This window comes from Erythrolamprus reginae, chromosome 10 (assembly GCF_031021105.1).
Source record: "Erythrolamprus reginae isolate rEryReg1 chromosome 10, rEryReg1.hap1, whole genome shotgun sequence".
In the NCBI taxonomy this organism is placed as follows: Eukaryota; Metazoa; Chordata; class Lepidosauria; order Squamata; family Dipsadidae; genus Erythrolamprus; species Erythrolamprus reginae.
In genome coordinates, this window is record NC_091959.1 from 22376613 (window position 1) to 22392623 (window position 16011).

At 43.7% G+C, this 16011-nt stretch overlaps 1 protein-coding gene across 4 annotated transcripts in view; it reads right to left on the minus strand.

Moving 5' to 3' along the window:
- Positions 1-15472, minus strand: part of NTRK3 (neurotrophic receptor tyrosine kinase 3) — a 511401-nt gene extending 495929 nt beyond the window's left edge. For all 4 annotated transcript variants that reach the window (XM_070761940.1, XM_070761941.1, XM_070761939.1 and 1 more), the window contains exon 1: positions 15225-15472. In XM_070761940.1, the coding sequence (XP_070618041.1) occupies positions 15225-15472 (248 nt within the window). The remainder of the gene's footprint in view (positions 1-15224) is intronic.
- Between the last annotated feature and the right edge of the window lie 539 nt (positions 15473-16011).

Here is a 16011-nt window from a genome sequence, read left to right on the forward strand (position 1 = left end):
AGTCACTAAACGAAGTGTTGTAAGTTAAGGACTATCTGTACAAATAACACTTCAAGGGGATTTGTCCAAACTTCTTGGGGGGGGGGAAATTCCTTCAGAAACAGAAAGCCCATTTCAAAACCCAAGACATTTTTGTTAAAGTAGTGAAGGTGAACATTTTTTTTTTGCCTCGGGTGCTGAAAGAGCATGCACGCACGCTAGTGCGCATGCCTGAGTGCCCACGCCCATAATTCAATGCCTGGGGAGGGCGAAAACAGCTTCCCCTGTTGTCGTCCCCCCGACGCCTATTGGAGGCCATAAAGGGCCTGTTTCCCAACTTCTGATGGGCCCAATAGGCTCAGGTTTTGCCCTCCCCAGGTTCCAAAGGTTTCACTAGAGCCATAAAAACACCCTGTCCCATCCCCCTGGAGGCTCTCTGGAAGCCAAAAACACTATCCCAGAGCCTCTGTGCAAGCCAAAAATCAGTTGGCCAGCACACACATGCATGCCAGCAGATATGTCTCCACGTGCCACCTGTGGCACCCATGCCATAGGTTCGCCATCACTGGGTTATAGGTTGCAAGAAAAAGGTACAATTTTTGAATATTCCAAAGACTGAATTACAATGCATTCTTGAAGATTCATAGTAGCTAACTGCACAGGAAAGTCCCATCAAAACAAACAAGTTAATCCAACCCTAAAATAAATAGAATAGCCAATGATCTCAAAGTAGTGCAAAATATATACTGTATATTTAAAAATAGAATTACAACATAACTGTTACACTGATCACTTCTAAAAACATTGAGAAGAAAGACAATTTGATATAGTCATTACTAAGCACTAGGCTATGAGTTCTAATCCTGTCTTAGGCACAAAGCCAGGTGGGGTGGCCTTGGACTTGTTAGTCTTTCCCAGCCCTAAGAAACAAGCAATGGCAAATCACTTATGAAAACGGTGCCTACCAAACTACAGGGTTTTGTCCAGGTAGGCACCAGGAGTCAAGACTGAAAGCGAGGAGGAGGAGGAGGAGGAGGAGGAGGAGGAGGAGGAGGAGGAGGAGGAGGAGGAGAAGAAAGAAAGAAAGAAAGAAAGAAAGAAAGAAAGAAAGAAAGAAAGAAAGAAAGAAAGAAAGAAAAAAAAAGCAGGGATCTCCAAACTTTTAAGACTTGTGGACTTCAACTCCCAGAAGTCCCCAGCCAGCATGGATGGCTAAGGAATTCTGGCAGTCGAAGTCCACAAGTCTTAAAAGTCGTTGAATCTAAAGAGCCCTGCTCTAAAGCAACACAGGAAAAGTACCAACACTAATAACTGTTACAGCCCTTGCTAGAGAAGATTCATATCAGGATTTATTATTATGTTTATGTTCAGTCGGACTGAGTGTGTATAATTGTGTAGCAGATAAGTTTTTATAACAATGTATCTTAAATTAGGATTTTTTTATTTTTTAACATTAGATTTGTATTTATATTGTATTGCTGTTATGTTAAGAGCCGCCCTGAGTCTTCGGAGAGGGGCGGCATACAAATCTAATAAAATTATTATTATTATTATTATTATTATTATTATTATTATTATTATTATTATTATTATTATTATTATTTACAATAACTGCAAAAAGTATTTGTACATCTAACAACAGTTTCAAGCAATTTAAGAAATGTATGCCGCCCCGAGTCTGCGGAGAGGGGCGGCATACAAATCTAAATAATAAATAAATAAATAAATAAATAAATAAATAAATAAATAAATAAATAAATAAATAAATAAATAAATAAATAAATAAATAAACTGGGAAGGGGCGTATGGGATTGAAGGGGGCCCAAAGATTTAGGTTAGATTAGATTTATTGATTAGATTTATTGGATTTATATGCTGCCCCTCTCCGCAAACTCGGGGCGGCTCACAGGTTATCTGGGAATTCAAATAAGAGTTTACCCACATGCCTCCGTGCAAAATTAGATGGAAGGAAACGAGAGACATAAAGCCAGGGCAGATAAGCAAACAGTCAGATGGTGAGCAAGCTTCATCCTTGCATGCATGTTTTGGCTTCGTAGAGAAGCTTTAATTCTTTTATTGTACATTAGTACAGCTCATAATGCTCAGATAATTTGGAAACAGCCATCCATGTAATGTGTAGAAATTGGCATTGTTGTCTATTCACCATAAAACACAAGGTAGAAAAATACAGAAAAAACTACTCGTTTATTGGTCTGCCTTCCCTATCTCATTTCAGCGTAAGCCGATCACTCCCCCCCCCCAAAGCTGTTGGATCAGAAGTCATATCTTTCCAACTCACATCCTCGCCCAACAAATCAAATTCTTCCAACTTTGTGTATGTGTGTGTGTGTGTGCAGATTTAGAAAAGACATCGGCATTGGTTTCACCCCTACATAAACAAAACAACAGGCCCAGAGTGACGGCTCTGACTGCTTTGCTATAGCCAACTGGAGAGTTGAGAGGATGCCGAAAGGGAGGAGAGAAGCAAAGAGCTGCCCAAATCAGAGCATTAATTAATTGAGGCTTTTGTTCAATTCCTCAACAAGCGTTTAAGAAGCGCGCTGGGTCACACGAAAGCCTGAGATCGCACTGACACAGCAGTTTGGTGCAAGGCAGCCCCCAACCTCCAGAGCAGGAGCTGTTTGCTTCGCCAGGCAGCGTCTAGATTGTGTTACAAATATCGGCAGCTCTGCCGCAGCTGCTGCCAGCCAAAACAGCACAGTGTCCAGATGCACAAGTCTATAAAGATCTGTCAATTGCTCTATCAGAGATGGGGAGAAAAAGAGAAGATGTCCCACTGGGACAGGGAGGCCATCTGAAGAACCAACGGCTGACTAATGCCCATTCCATAGAGAATGCAAAATGTATGAGGCCCCTGCAGGAGTCCAAAGCTGGTTGTTGTTATTGTTATCACTATCATCACCATCATCATCACCATCATCATCATCATCATCACCACCATCACCACCACCATCATCGTCTATTTATTTGAATTGATTAGCTGCTGAACCCCATTGGACTCTGGGAAGCTCTGAATTCTGGATAGGAGAAATGCTGATGATACCCTTCCCTCCCACTCCCCCCCCCAAAAAATAAGACATCCCCTGATAATAAGCCCAATTGGGCTTTTTAGTGCACGACATTAAGGCCAAGTACTTATTTCGGGGTTAAAAAACATATAACACAGGGTTGTATTTTTGGGAAAATATGGGTAGCATGGGGAACAGGGAACATTTGAAAAAAAATACTAAGTCACTTCACTTGCCTAATATTATCTATCTATCTATCTATCTATCTATCTATCTATCTATCTATCTATCTATCTATCTAATCTATCTATCTATCTATCTATCTATCTTATCTATCTATCTTATCTATCTATCTATCTATCTATCTATCTATCTATCTATCTATCTATCTATCTATCTATTGTGTATGCCCAAAGGACTCAGGGTAGCTTACACTAACAAAAACAGTATAAATAATTAAATTGAAATAATAACAATAATATGAAACCCAATTAATATGATCATACCTCCCAATCAAATTTTATTTAGGCCTGAATTAAAAGAAGTAGAATCATTCACAGCCCCCAGGCCTGCTGGCAAAGCCAGACACAGTGCACAATCATTTAAATAGGAGCCAGCAGCTGCCAAAAAAGCCAACCCAGTTCTGGGCTGCATTAACAGAGGGATAGAATCAAGATCACGTGAAGTGTTAATACCACTTTATAAGGCCTTGGTAAGGCCACACTGCATTCAGTTTTGGTCTCCATGATGTAGAGCCGGGGTCTTCAAACTTGGCAACTTGCGAAGTCTGCGGAGAGGAGTGGCATACAAATCTAATAAATAAATAAATAAATAAATAAAATAAAGACTTGTGGACTTCAACTCCCAAAATTCTCCAGCCAGCACAGAGTTGAAGTCCACAAATCTTAAAGTTGCTAAGTTTGAAGACCTCTGATGTAGAGACTTTAGAAAGAGTGCAGAAAGGAGCAACAATGATGCTTGGGTTATTGGAGCAGGGATGAAATTCAACATTTTCCCCTACCGGTTCGTGTTCTGTCGAGCTCTCTGGTACACTCCTCCCAAAAATTCACAGGTACAAATTTCAGACACACACACGTTTGAAAATTCAAAACAATGTTCTTTAAAATGAAAATTCACTTAAACCAAGCCCTCTTTTGGTATAGCAAAGAGCACTTGTCTCCAAACAAACTGGTAATTTGTACAAGTCCCTTATCAGTTCTGTGATACTTAGCTTGCAGTGTGAGGCAATTCACAGTCCTTCTTCTTTCACAAAGTGAAACACACTTGGCTCTGGTTTAGTTTCAAAACGGGGACAAATCATCACACAAAAGGTCAAAGTCAGTAAAGCAGTCATGAAACACAATGATCAGATAATCCTCCACAATGGCCAAACCCACAGGCTGCTATTTATAGCAGCCTCACTAATTACCACAGCCCCACCCAACCACAGGTGGCCTCATTTTCTTTGATAATAATCTCTCAGTTGTTGTTGCCTATGCATCGCTCTCCGCATGTGTGGTTGTATAATTAACTCTTGTTCTGAATCCAAGGAGGAGCTAGATAATTGATCTCCTTCTGAACTGTCTGCTCCACTCTCCTCCTCCCTGTCACTCATCTCTTCTTGGTCAGAGGAGCCTTCATCATCAGAGTCCAACGGGGGCAAAACAGGCCTGCAGCATGTGGATGTCTCCCCCACATCCACAGTCCTTGGGGCAGGAGCTGGGCCAGAGCTAACCACAACAGTTCGGTGGGCATGGCTTGGTGGGTGTGGCAGGGGAAGGATATTGCAAAAACCCCATTGCCATCCCACTCGGGGGCCAGCCAGAGGTAGTATCTGCCGGTTCTCCAAACTACTCAAACTTTCCACTGCTGTTTCTGCAGAACCTGACAGAATCAGCTGAATTTCATACCTGGACTGGAGGCTAAAACATATGAAGAACGGTTGCTGGCGCTGGATATTCTAGTTTGATGAAAAGAAGGACTGCAGGGTGACATGGTAGCAGTCTTCCATTATCTCAGGGTTTGCCACAAAGAGGAGGGAGTCAACCTATTCTCCAAAGCACCTGAGGGTAGAACAAGAAGCAATGGGTGGAAACTAAACAAGGAGAGAAGGAACCTGGAACTAAAAAGAAATTTCCTGACAGAACAATTAATCAGTGGAGAAAATTGCCTCCGGAAGTTATGAATGCTCCAACACTGGAAGTTTTTAAGAAGATGTTGGATAACCCTTTGTCTGAAAAGGTATAGGGCAGCGTTGGTGAATTTTTTCGGCACTGAGTGCTAAAACGGGAACATGCGTGAGTGTATGCCGGAAACCAGAAGAGCAGTGCAAACATGCTCCAGGAAGACAATCTACTGGTCTCCAGTACGCACATGTGCACTGGTCACTTAGTCTTCTGGTTTCTGGTACGCATGCACATGGGAAGACCAAATGGCCAGTGTACATGTGTGCAGAGGAAATCAGATAATCATCTTCCCGATTTCTACATGTGCACCAGGTCGCTGCTCTTCTAGTTTCTGAAGCTCCCGCAAGCATGAAGACCCGCTGGCCGATGCGCCAGAACCCAGAAAGCCAACAGGTGACGACTCTTGTGGCCAGAGAGATGGCTCTGCATGCCACTTCTGCCACGTGTGCCATAGGTTCCCCATCAGGGTGTAGGGTTTCCTGCCTAAGCAGGGGGTTGGACTAGAAGATCTCCAAGGTCCCTTCCAACTCTGTTATTCTAATAACTTCTAGTAATCAAAGCCACATTTAATATTGTTTTGAAGGCTGTAACACAGATAGGGCCACTTCACTCATGAAACTGGAACAGGGTTTGGCCATATTTGGGTATCCTTTTTTAATGATGACCCATTGGCTTCCGATCAGTTTCCAGTCACAATTCAAAGTGTTGGTAATGACCTATAAAGCCCTACATGGCATCAGATCAGAATACCTTCGGGACCGCCTTCTGCTGCAGGAATCCCAGCAGCCGATAAGGTCCCACAGAATTGGCCTTCTCCAGGTCCTGTCGACAGGGGAAGAGCCTTCTCTGTGGTGGCCTCGGTCCTCTGGACTCAACTCCCACCGGAGATTAGAACCGCCCCCTACCTCCTTGCCTTTTGTAAGTTACTAAAGACCCACCTATGTCACCAGGCATAGAGAAATTGAGATATCCCCAGGCTTATATAGTTTATGTATAGTATGACTGTGTTGTATGGTTTTAATGATGGGTTTTTAGATGTTTTTTAAATATTGCATTTCTCACTTGTTATTATAGTTGTGAGCCACCCCGTCTTCAGAGAGGAGCGGCATACAAATCTAATTTTTTATTATTATTATTATTATTATTATTATTATTATTATTATTATTAAATTAATTAATTAATTAATTAATTAATTAATTAATAGGATTTAAAATGCACCAACACTGGAAGTTTTAAAGCAGATGTTGGATAACCATCAGTCTGAAGTAGTGTAGGGTTTCCTGCCTAAACAGGGGGTTGGACTAGAAGACCTGCAAGGTTCCTTCCAATTCTTTTGTTATTATTATTAAATATAGTCCTCATCTGTTTCACTATCAAGGGAATAGGAAAGTAGCATTTTTCTCCCAGCAATTCTGATCCGATGGCTTTCATAAGGTCACAAAATAAGGCACAGAGGCTTGTGCATCCCGGAGTTGCAATGTGACCACTTCCAAAGTGTTCTTTGAACCCTCAGAGAGGGTTCGCAACTTGGGTGTCCTCCTTGATCCACAGCTGACATTGGAACATCATCTTTCGGCTGTGGCAAAGAGGGCGTTTGCCCAGGTTCGCCTGGTGCACCAGTTGCGGCCCTATTTGGACAGGGAGTCATTGCTCACAGTCGCTCATGCCCTCATCACCTCGAGGTTTGATTACTGCAACGCTCTCTACATGGGGCTACCTTTGAAAAGTGTTCGGAAACTTCAGATCGTGCAGAACACAGCTGTGAGAGCCATCGTGGGGCTTCCCAGATTCGCCCACGTATCTACAACACTCCGTGGCCGGCATTGGCTGCCGATCAGTTTCAGGTCACAATTCAAAGTGTTGGTTATGACCTTTAATGCTCTACATGGCAGTGGACCAGAGTACCTTCGGAACCGCCTGCTACCGCACGAATCCCAGTGACCGATAAGGACCCACAGAGTTGGCCTTCTTGTCTTCTGTAAATTACTCAAGACCCATCTATACCACCTGGCATGGGGGAGTTGAGATACTTTTTCCCCCAGGCTTTTTTATATTTTTATATTTATGTTTGGTATGTATGTGCTGTTTGCTTTTTAATATGATAGGGTTTTATATGCTTTTTTAATATTAGATTTGTTTCGCTATAATATTGTTTTATTACTGTTGTGAGCCGCCCCGAGTCTTCGGAGGGGGGGGGCATACAAATCTAATAAATGGAATTGAATTGAATTGAATGGCTTTGCAGCACCACTACAAACAATATCCAACACTGGTGAGCAAATGTTCAACTTTTCTTCTGGGAGGTCAAACTGGCCTCCCAGTCCTAAAAGCTGCTTCAGATGAGTAAAAAATAAGATGCATGTCACCTACAAGAACTTCGCGGCTGAGTGGAGATCTAGCACAGCTTCGACCCACTATGCCACAAAAATTACAGAGAGGAGACAGATCCTGGAAAACATTAATTCAACTCTCATGTTTGCCGTTAACTCTTTAAAGCCGCCTGAGGCGATGTTTCTTTAGCCCTAGTCGTCCATCCCTTCCATTTCTGTAATGAGAGAGTGTTGTAAGGATTACAAGATAACACTTGGTCTGTTACTTGATAGCTTCTAAATAGCTATATAAATTAAATGCATTTATTATATCTAATGTGCTGATACAGCACCATCAACCCCTGCAAACCCTTTGCTTGGAAAACCTTAATCTATCACTCAGTGTCAAAAGGAACATTTAATTAATTTAATTCAATTTAATTTATTGTATTTCTATGCTGCTCAACTCCTGAAGGACTCTGGGCGGCTTACAACAGGACATAGAAAATACATTTTTAAACATCATAAAAGATTTTAAAATGGTTTTAAAAATCACATGCATAGATATCATTCAGGCCGGACTCACAAATTGCAAGATCAAGGGTCCCAAGCCTGCCAGAAAAGCCAGGTCTTTAATGTTTTCCAGAAAGCCAATACAGTGGGGGTAGTTGGTTCCAGAGAGTCGGGGTAACCACAAAGAAGGCCCTTCCCTGTGGGCCCACCACTATAAGCCTGAGGAACTCCACCACCAACCCAGTTACCGCCTCTAGCAGCGCAAGCAGGGCTGTTGTAAAATAGCTGGGAGGCAGGTACGTTAACAACAAGCCCAACTGAACTCTCTAGTCCAGCCTCAAGAGAAGAGACTCACACCCAGCAATCTCCGGGGCAGGGATCCTACAAGGACAAAGACTTTTCTGGACAATGACTGCCACTCAACCACCCCTTCCCTGGAGTCACAGCTGATGTAAATCTGAAACCCATCCGGGCACATCTCTGAGAGGGGAATACTGCCCTCTTGGTCCAGCTAGGTCTCAATTATGCATGCCAGGTCAACCTCCGCCTCCAGAATTAAGTCCTGAACGAGGGGGGGCTTTGTTAACAATAGACCTGGCAGCCCAAGGCCAGGGCCCTGACATCCCAATTCACCAGGTATATGACAGAAGCTGGAACTAGTAATCGCTTTGAAACAGCGAGTCCTAGTTCTCCGAGAGCGGCCTACTCCTTTCTTACCATATCTGCCTCTCCCAGTTACGACCGTAATACTCCAGCTCTCAAACACCCTAGAGATCCCCTCCCCCACATCTATGGCCCTCCACCTACGCGTCAAGCCGGACTCCCCACTCATACCAAGTCAGGGGTTATATCTGAGTCCCCATCTGCCCCATTTACACACTCAGTAGAGGGGATTCCATTCAGGGTTTTGCATGTAAATAGCGATAGCACTTAGACTTATATACCACTTCACGGTGCTTTTACAGCCTTCTGTAAGTGGTTTACAGAGTCAGTGTATTGCCCCCAACAATCTGGGTCCTCATTTTACCAACCGCGGAAGGATGGAAGTCTGAGTCAACCTTGAGCCTGGTGAGATTCGAACTGCCAAATTGTAGGCAGCCGGCAGGCAGCAGAAGTAACCTGCAGTACTGCATTCTAACCACTGCGCCACCGTGGCTTTTAATCAAAATAGAGGAGTAGGATTAAAGGACAAATAAAGATATTTCTAGAACCCTCACTCGAGCAGTTTATTTATTTTAAAACGTTAGGTTTGGAGGTGAACCTTGGAAAGCAGCTGCAAGTCAACATAAGTTATACTTCATCACAGAGTTATTTCCAAAAGTGGCGGACAACATCCCCAGAAATATCAGGCAGCAAAATTGAAGAGTGGTAGATGAATTATATAAAATGTTATTTTTCCCCATTTCTAGGAAGATGAAGCAGAAAAGACAAAGCTATCCAAGATTACGTATGTATGTATGTAAGTATGCATGTCTGGTTTTTATAATAAGGTTTTTTTAGTTGTTTTATTATTGGATTGCTACATATTGTTTTTATCACTGTTGTTAGCCGCCCCGAGTCCACGGAGAGGGGCGGCATACAAATCCAATAAATAAATAAATAAATAAATTACAATCCAACCAAATGACAACATGGAAAGATGCCATCCATCCCTCCATCCCTCCATTCAGATGTGTAACTAAGTCACTACACAGTAACACAAACATACAATGTCATACAAATACCACATTGATAGAACACAAGTTTCCCAACTATTCCCAATCTCTTCATTTTATAGCCATTCCATCTGCAACCTTCAGGAACATTTTAAAAACCGGGCTGAAAATTACAGAATGACACACATAATACAGTCTCATTTAAAGGACAAAGTGTGGCCTTCATACTTACTAGGCGCATCAACGATTCAGCCTTACAAATCTAGATATTCCAAGACCAATATTGGCCAAATTAAAAATAGGCATCTTTATGCTGTGTTTTACATTGCTTTTCTCCTGAACCTTGTTCTCTGAAATTGCAAAAAAACCTCGCAGTTAATATCATGAGATCATCTTAGAAGATTTCAACATTTGCCTGCAGGATTTTGACATTATTATATATATTCTTATATATCCTATTTTCCAAAGTGGGGAAATCTTTGGCATCACCAGCTACTATCTGGGGATGTTGTGGCTTAGTTTTTGACAAGCTGTATCTGGCAGAATGTTTCCCCAAGTTCTGCAGTTTACCATTGGGCTAAGGAAACTTTATCTTCTTAACCAGCATCCATCATGGTTTGTGGACATCATTCCCTGAATGGATGCAAGCCAAGAATAGTCCTTTATTTATTCAGTCTTCACGATGAAATTTTGGAGTCCATCTTTTGGTTGGGATGAGAATGCTCAGCCTCCATCTCTAGCATCTTGCAAAATATTTTTTTAAGCATCAGAGTCCAAATAGATGCTTTAGAGAGCAACGGCTGTATTGGGTTTCTTCCACCTTTTCTTTTCTCATTTGGATACATCCAAGACTCTCAGAGATATTTCCCCCCTCAGAGGGGACTGATTGCTTCAAAGAGACACAGTTAATGAAATTAAAAGCCCCTGGTGGTGCTTAAACAGACACTCTGTTGTGTCACAATAAACTAACTAGTGTAACTCCCCTCTTTATCTGACAAGATAAGCTTCTCAGGCCATTTCAGAGGGGAAGCCCAGAGAAGGACACCCTCTGGCTACTGTCCAGCCATTTCAGCCTGTCCTCTGGACCATATCAACTCATTGGGCTTCAATACAGCACTGATGAAAAGGGCATTTTCTGACCGTCTGCCTATCGACAAGCCAAGATATTTCTCACAGCAGCTGTGTTCTACCGGTTCAGTTTGGCAAAAGAGGATTGGCTTCAGACGTTTCTACCAAAGGAGAAAATAATTCTCTTCCCTCTCACCCATGAAATACTCAGGGGTGTAGTGTCCTATTGTACGTGGGGAGAGGGGAGAGGGGGGAGGAATGGATGGATGGATGGATAGATAGATAGATAGATAGATAGATAGATAGATAGATAGATAGATAGATAGATAGATAGATAGATAGATAAGAGAGAGAGAGAGAAAATAGATAGATAGAAGATAGATAGATAGATAGATAGATAGATAGATAGAGAGAGAGATAGAGAGATAGAGAGATAGAGAGATAGAGAGATAGAAGATAGGTAGAGTAGATAGATAGAGGAGAGAAGAGATAGATAGACAGACAGACAGACAGACAGACAGACAGAAGATAGGTAGAGTAGATATATAGAGGAGAGAGAGAAGAGATAGATAGATAGATAGATAGATAGATAGATAGATAGATAGATAGATAGATAGATAGAGGAGAGAGAGAGAAGAGAAGAAATAGATCATAGAGGAGATAGAAGAGATAGACAGTGGAGAGAGAAACGAGATAGAGAGAGAAATAGGATAGGAGGGATGGAGGGAGGGAGAGGAAATGTTCTGCCTTTTTTTGTCCAATCACCCTCCAGCAGACTACAGCCAACCTGGCTTCCCATCCTTCAATTAAATCCTAAGGAAAGGTCACCCAGAAGGAATTTTTCTCACAAATCTTTCTTCTCCCCCCCCCCCAAAAAAATCAGAGAATATGGACTGCCAGGGAGGCTACAGTGGGATGCAACCATATGTCCAACCTTTCAAGGAATTCAGCTCAACAGCCTCATCAAAGAGGCACTCCAAAAGAACCTTCAAGCAGAACTAGACCGGTGGGCTGGGGGGAAACAGGAACCTTCTTTTGCAAAGAAATAGCAAGCTAGAGTTGGCCACGGCATTTGTACAATCGGTTGAGACGAATGGCCCCTGCACAGCAGCAGGTTGCTTGAAAGCTAAAGAAGCAGGCAAAATAAAGGGGCCTGGGGACTACCCACCCAACTCAGAGAGTGAAAGGTGTGATTCCAATGTGTAGATCTCCTTCAATGGGTGGGGGGGATTGCCCCCCCAAAGCTTTCTCCAAGCTTACTCGAAGCCCATTGATTTGGCTCGATCAGCAGGGATAGGCATTGTTGTTTCCAGTTCGCTGACACATAGTGTAGCCTCTTGCTTATTAAACAGACCCGTTAAGAATTATCAGACCAGGGATAGAAATGTATTCGATTCCATGCCTGCACATGTTAGCAAAAGAACCCTGTTGTTGTTGTTATTATCATTCAAGCAAAAGATCATTCAGTCAGCACCCTGCTTCCAATTGCAGATAGACGAAAGCATCCCGAGAATTTCAAGCAGGGACAAAACAAGGTGGGATTTGGCAGCGGATGGCATACTGCCCTTGAGGATGGAAGCTCCATTTAGCTGTGGGAAGAGCCCAGAGGTTGTGGCTACCAGGATCCTTCATAGATTCTACCCAAATTGGTGAAATCCCCTTTCAAGAGAAGTCACCTCTTTTTCTGCTGTTTCTCAGCCCACCTCCCCAAATTCAAAAGTGTATTTTCTGCAGCATCATACTAGCCAGAGAAATATCCAATGTTTTTTCCTTAGCTATTTCAAAAGGCCAAGGTGAAGATCACAAGCAGAGTCAAATTTCCAGCTACCCTAACAGCCTCTAATCTTTTCCTGGCAGTGGTGGGGGAATAACAATTAATGTTTGTTCTTTCAAAATGGTATACAAAACATCTTCGCTTATTTTGGAGTTTGGAGCAGGTCCTCCACCTATTCCACCAACAGCTTGATCAGCGTTTTCAAACCAATCAAGTTATTTCCCGGATACAAAAGATTCACATAATCATATCTCCCCCAGCAGTTCAGATTATGATATAGACACACAAAATACTAAGAAGGCATCGCTGCTTCGTTTATAAACAGTGGTGAATTACAGGAGAACAACGAGAAGGGGAGGAAACGTGAAAATTGGCAAAGATGCCTCTGAAAGATGAGAAGGCCAGAATCATCCATGCACTTATTTTTCTTTTGTTCCTGATGTTATCTAGAAATCATCCTACACTGTAAAAATAGGGGATCCGTCTGGGAACTGAATGCAGGACTATTTCCAAAGTTGGCTTCTCTGATTCCTTGGGGCAATGGGGGGAGGCAGGGATTGTGGGAAGAAAAACAGCAATAAAATGGTGGGAAAAGTTACTAAGGACAGGATGCAACCACTCACCCAATCACCTCTATCACGTTAGCATTGTCTCTAACCAACCAGGCAGAAAAATATTTGGAAATAGACATATTCTTCCGTCCCATATTCTTTCTCCTTCTTTCTCTCTCTGTTTCTCTCTCTTTCTCTCTGTTTCTCTCTCGCTCTGTGTTCTTCTGTCTGTCTGTCTGTCTCTCTCTCTCTTTTTCTCTCTCCTCTTCCCATGCTAGGGTCTAGTAACTTTTGCAGAAGTTATTGGCAAGGCCAAGGGCCAACCCTTAGAATCCACCCAACCCAGAAGAAACACAGAGAGCCCATCTTAAAGAGTATTTTAAAATGCCACCTCAACTTCTGTGCACCGCTAAGCTCTCTCTGCCAAACAAGAGGGAAAAAACCCCACATCCCTATTTGGGCAATTATTTCCGAGCTCTGTTAGAGCTGAAAAACATCTCCCTTGTTCCAAGGATGGAAAACCAGCAACCTAAAGTCACCCATCTGTTTCTCCCTCCACCCCCCACTCCTCCTATGAAGTGTTTTGTGCCACTGGGATATTTAATTAATAAGACTACCCGCCCTCCCCTTTCTCATTAGTGATCCCTATCGTTTCCTGCATTTCACTGCCTAATAATAATAATAATGAACATCACACGTTCTTCATCCTGCAGGCCACTCACCCTCCCCCATCCCTATGGGGGTCCCATGGGTAACTTGCACAGGAGGTTGCACCCTCCCTTACTCACACCCCAACAAGCCTACTCCGGTCTGTGTCAATGAATGAAGAGTGGGGGTTTTTTGTCCATCCACTCCTTTTCTATAAACAAGCAAGTGTGTGTGTGTGGTTTTTCCCCCCCTCCACAATGTAGAAAGCCAAGCTGAAAGGTGTTTGCTGTGATTCATATTTGCCATCCAGGTTGATTAAAAACTTGTGAAAAGAGGGATAGGTGGGGAGGATTTTGGTTCCTTTCCCTTCTATCCCCCACATCATCCCCCACAACTCACTGATGGTGTTTCATCCACCGGGGTTTCCTAACCAGGAGAAAGGAGGAACTTGGGAGTTGATTTTTTTTCCAGATAAAGCAGCAAAGCACACCACTAAAAAAATATCTGCCTTTTCAACAGCCCGCACCTCAGGCCAGCTATAGACAAAATATGCACTGTTTAAAGTGGGGGGGGGGAAGAGAGAGAGGGGGGGACTAAGCGAGAAAGGACTGATTCTGGAATCAGACACACCACCCACCGGCCATTAAAATATGTTAGCATCTGTGTGTCCATGAGTGTGTGTAACAACTTGAATGTGGATGACTTTATGTAGGACAATTATTTCCAAAAGGTCATTTTAGGTGCACACATACAGGCATAAATGTTTATGTGTCCCCCCTCTCTCTCCCAGCATATATATCTGCAGTGTTGATATGGTTGTGTGTGTGTGTGTGTGTGTGTGTGTGTGTGTGTGTTTTAAAGCATGAAAAAGGGCAGGAACACTTCAGTATAAAAGGAAGAGGAGTGGGGGGGATCAGAAAAAGTCCTGTTATCCTGGGCTGGGAGAGACACACAGGCATAGACAGACAGACAGACAGACCATATTCTTCATTGGACACAATTTAAAAGCAAGCTACAGATAAGTCACTGAAAGATGGGTCGGCCAGATATAATACAACCTCTCTGCCAGGCAAATGCTCCTGTCTCCCAACTGCCCTGGCAAAACCCTTCCAGGCTCCACTGGCCCTTTTTAGCATTTTTTTCCTTTTTTTGCAAACTGTTGCTTTTTTTTTTCCTGGAGGGAATTTGCGTGGGGGCAGCGAGGGGAAGGGATGCTGAAACCTGAAAAGGTCCCATCCCAAACCATCTCCAGCAGCCAGGGGCAAGTCACAGGATAGAAGCCAAGAGGGCATCGGAATATACATGGCCAAAGCAGAAGAAGCCCCAATCTTCGCCTTCTCCATCCCACCCCACCCCTGCAATCTCCTTTACAGTCACCACACATTCGTATTTGAACACGCGGGGGGGGGAGAAAAGGGGGGGCAGTGAGGAAGGGAGACCGACAGAGGAGGAGGAGGGTGAGGAGGAGGAGGAGGAGACCCCCTCGAGCCGAGGAAGAAGCCAGGACTTACATCGAGGTGATATTCCTAGAGATATCCGTAATGTTGATGCTGGCATTTCCATTGGTGGATCCCGAATCTTGGCCCTCCAGCAGAGGGAAGAGGTTGCCATCATCCGGTTTTTTGCAATTGATCTCGGTTTTGTTGCAAAGGCAGTTGGCAGGGCAACCCAAAACGGAAACCAAGTAGTCCCCCCAAATGCTCCAGAGCCAGAAAACCTTCCAAAAACTACATTTGGTCGGACAAAACGAGACATCCATCTTCGCCTTGGTGTGGCTTTATTTTTTAAAAAGAGAGAGGGAGACGGAGAGAGGAGGAGGAGGAAAGATTGCGAAAAGAAGAAGGGGAGGGAGGAAGCCGCGTTAGGAGGAGAAGGGGAAAGAGAAGGTTTTAAGGGACGGGGGGAGAAGGAAAGAAAGAGGGGGGTGGGAAAACCTCGACCCCCCCTCCAAAAAAAGAGGAAGCAAAAAAAAAAAAAAGCACACACACACACACCAAAGAAAATGTAAACCAAACCACCCTCAAGCGACCGGAGCAAGAAAAAATCCTCGCGACGTCGAAACCATGTTGGCCGAGCGGAGAGGCTGGTGTAAATTTCCCCCTTTTACGAGCGCGGCGCGCCAGGCATAGCGGCTGGTGGAGAGAGGCGCGCGCGTGTGCGCGTATGCGTGTATGTGGGATGGCGGGATGGCGTGGGAAGGGGTGGTGGGGGTGCGGAGGAGGTGTTGCGCGCGTGTCCCGGTGCCTTGTTGATTCCCCCGTCGCTTCTCTCTCTTTCTCTTTCGCTGGCTGGGCTGGC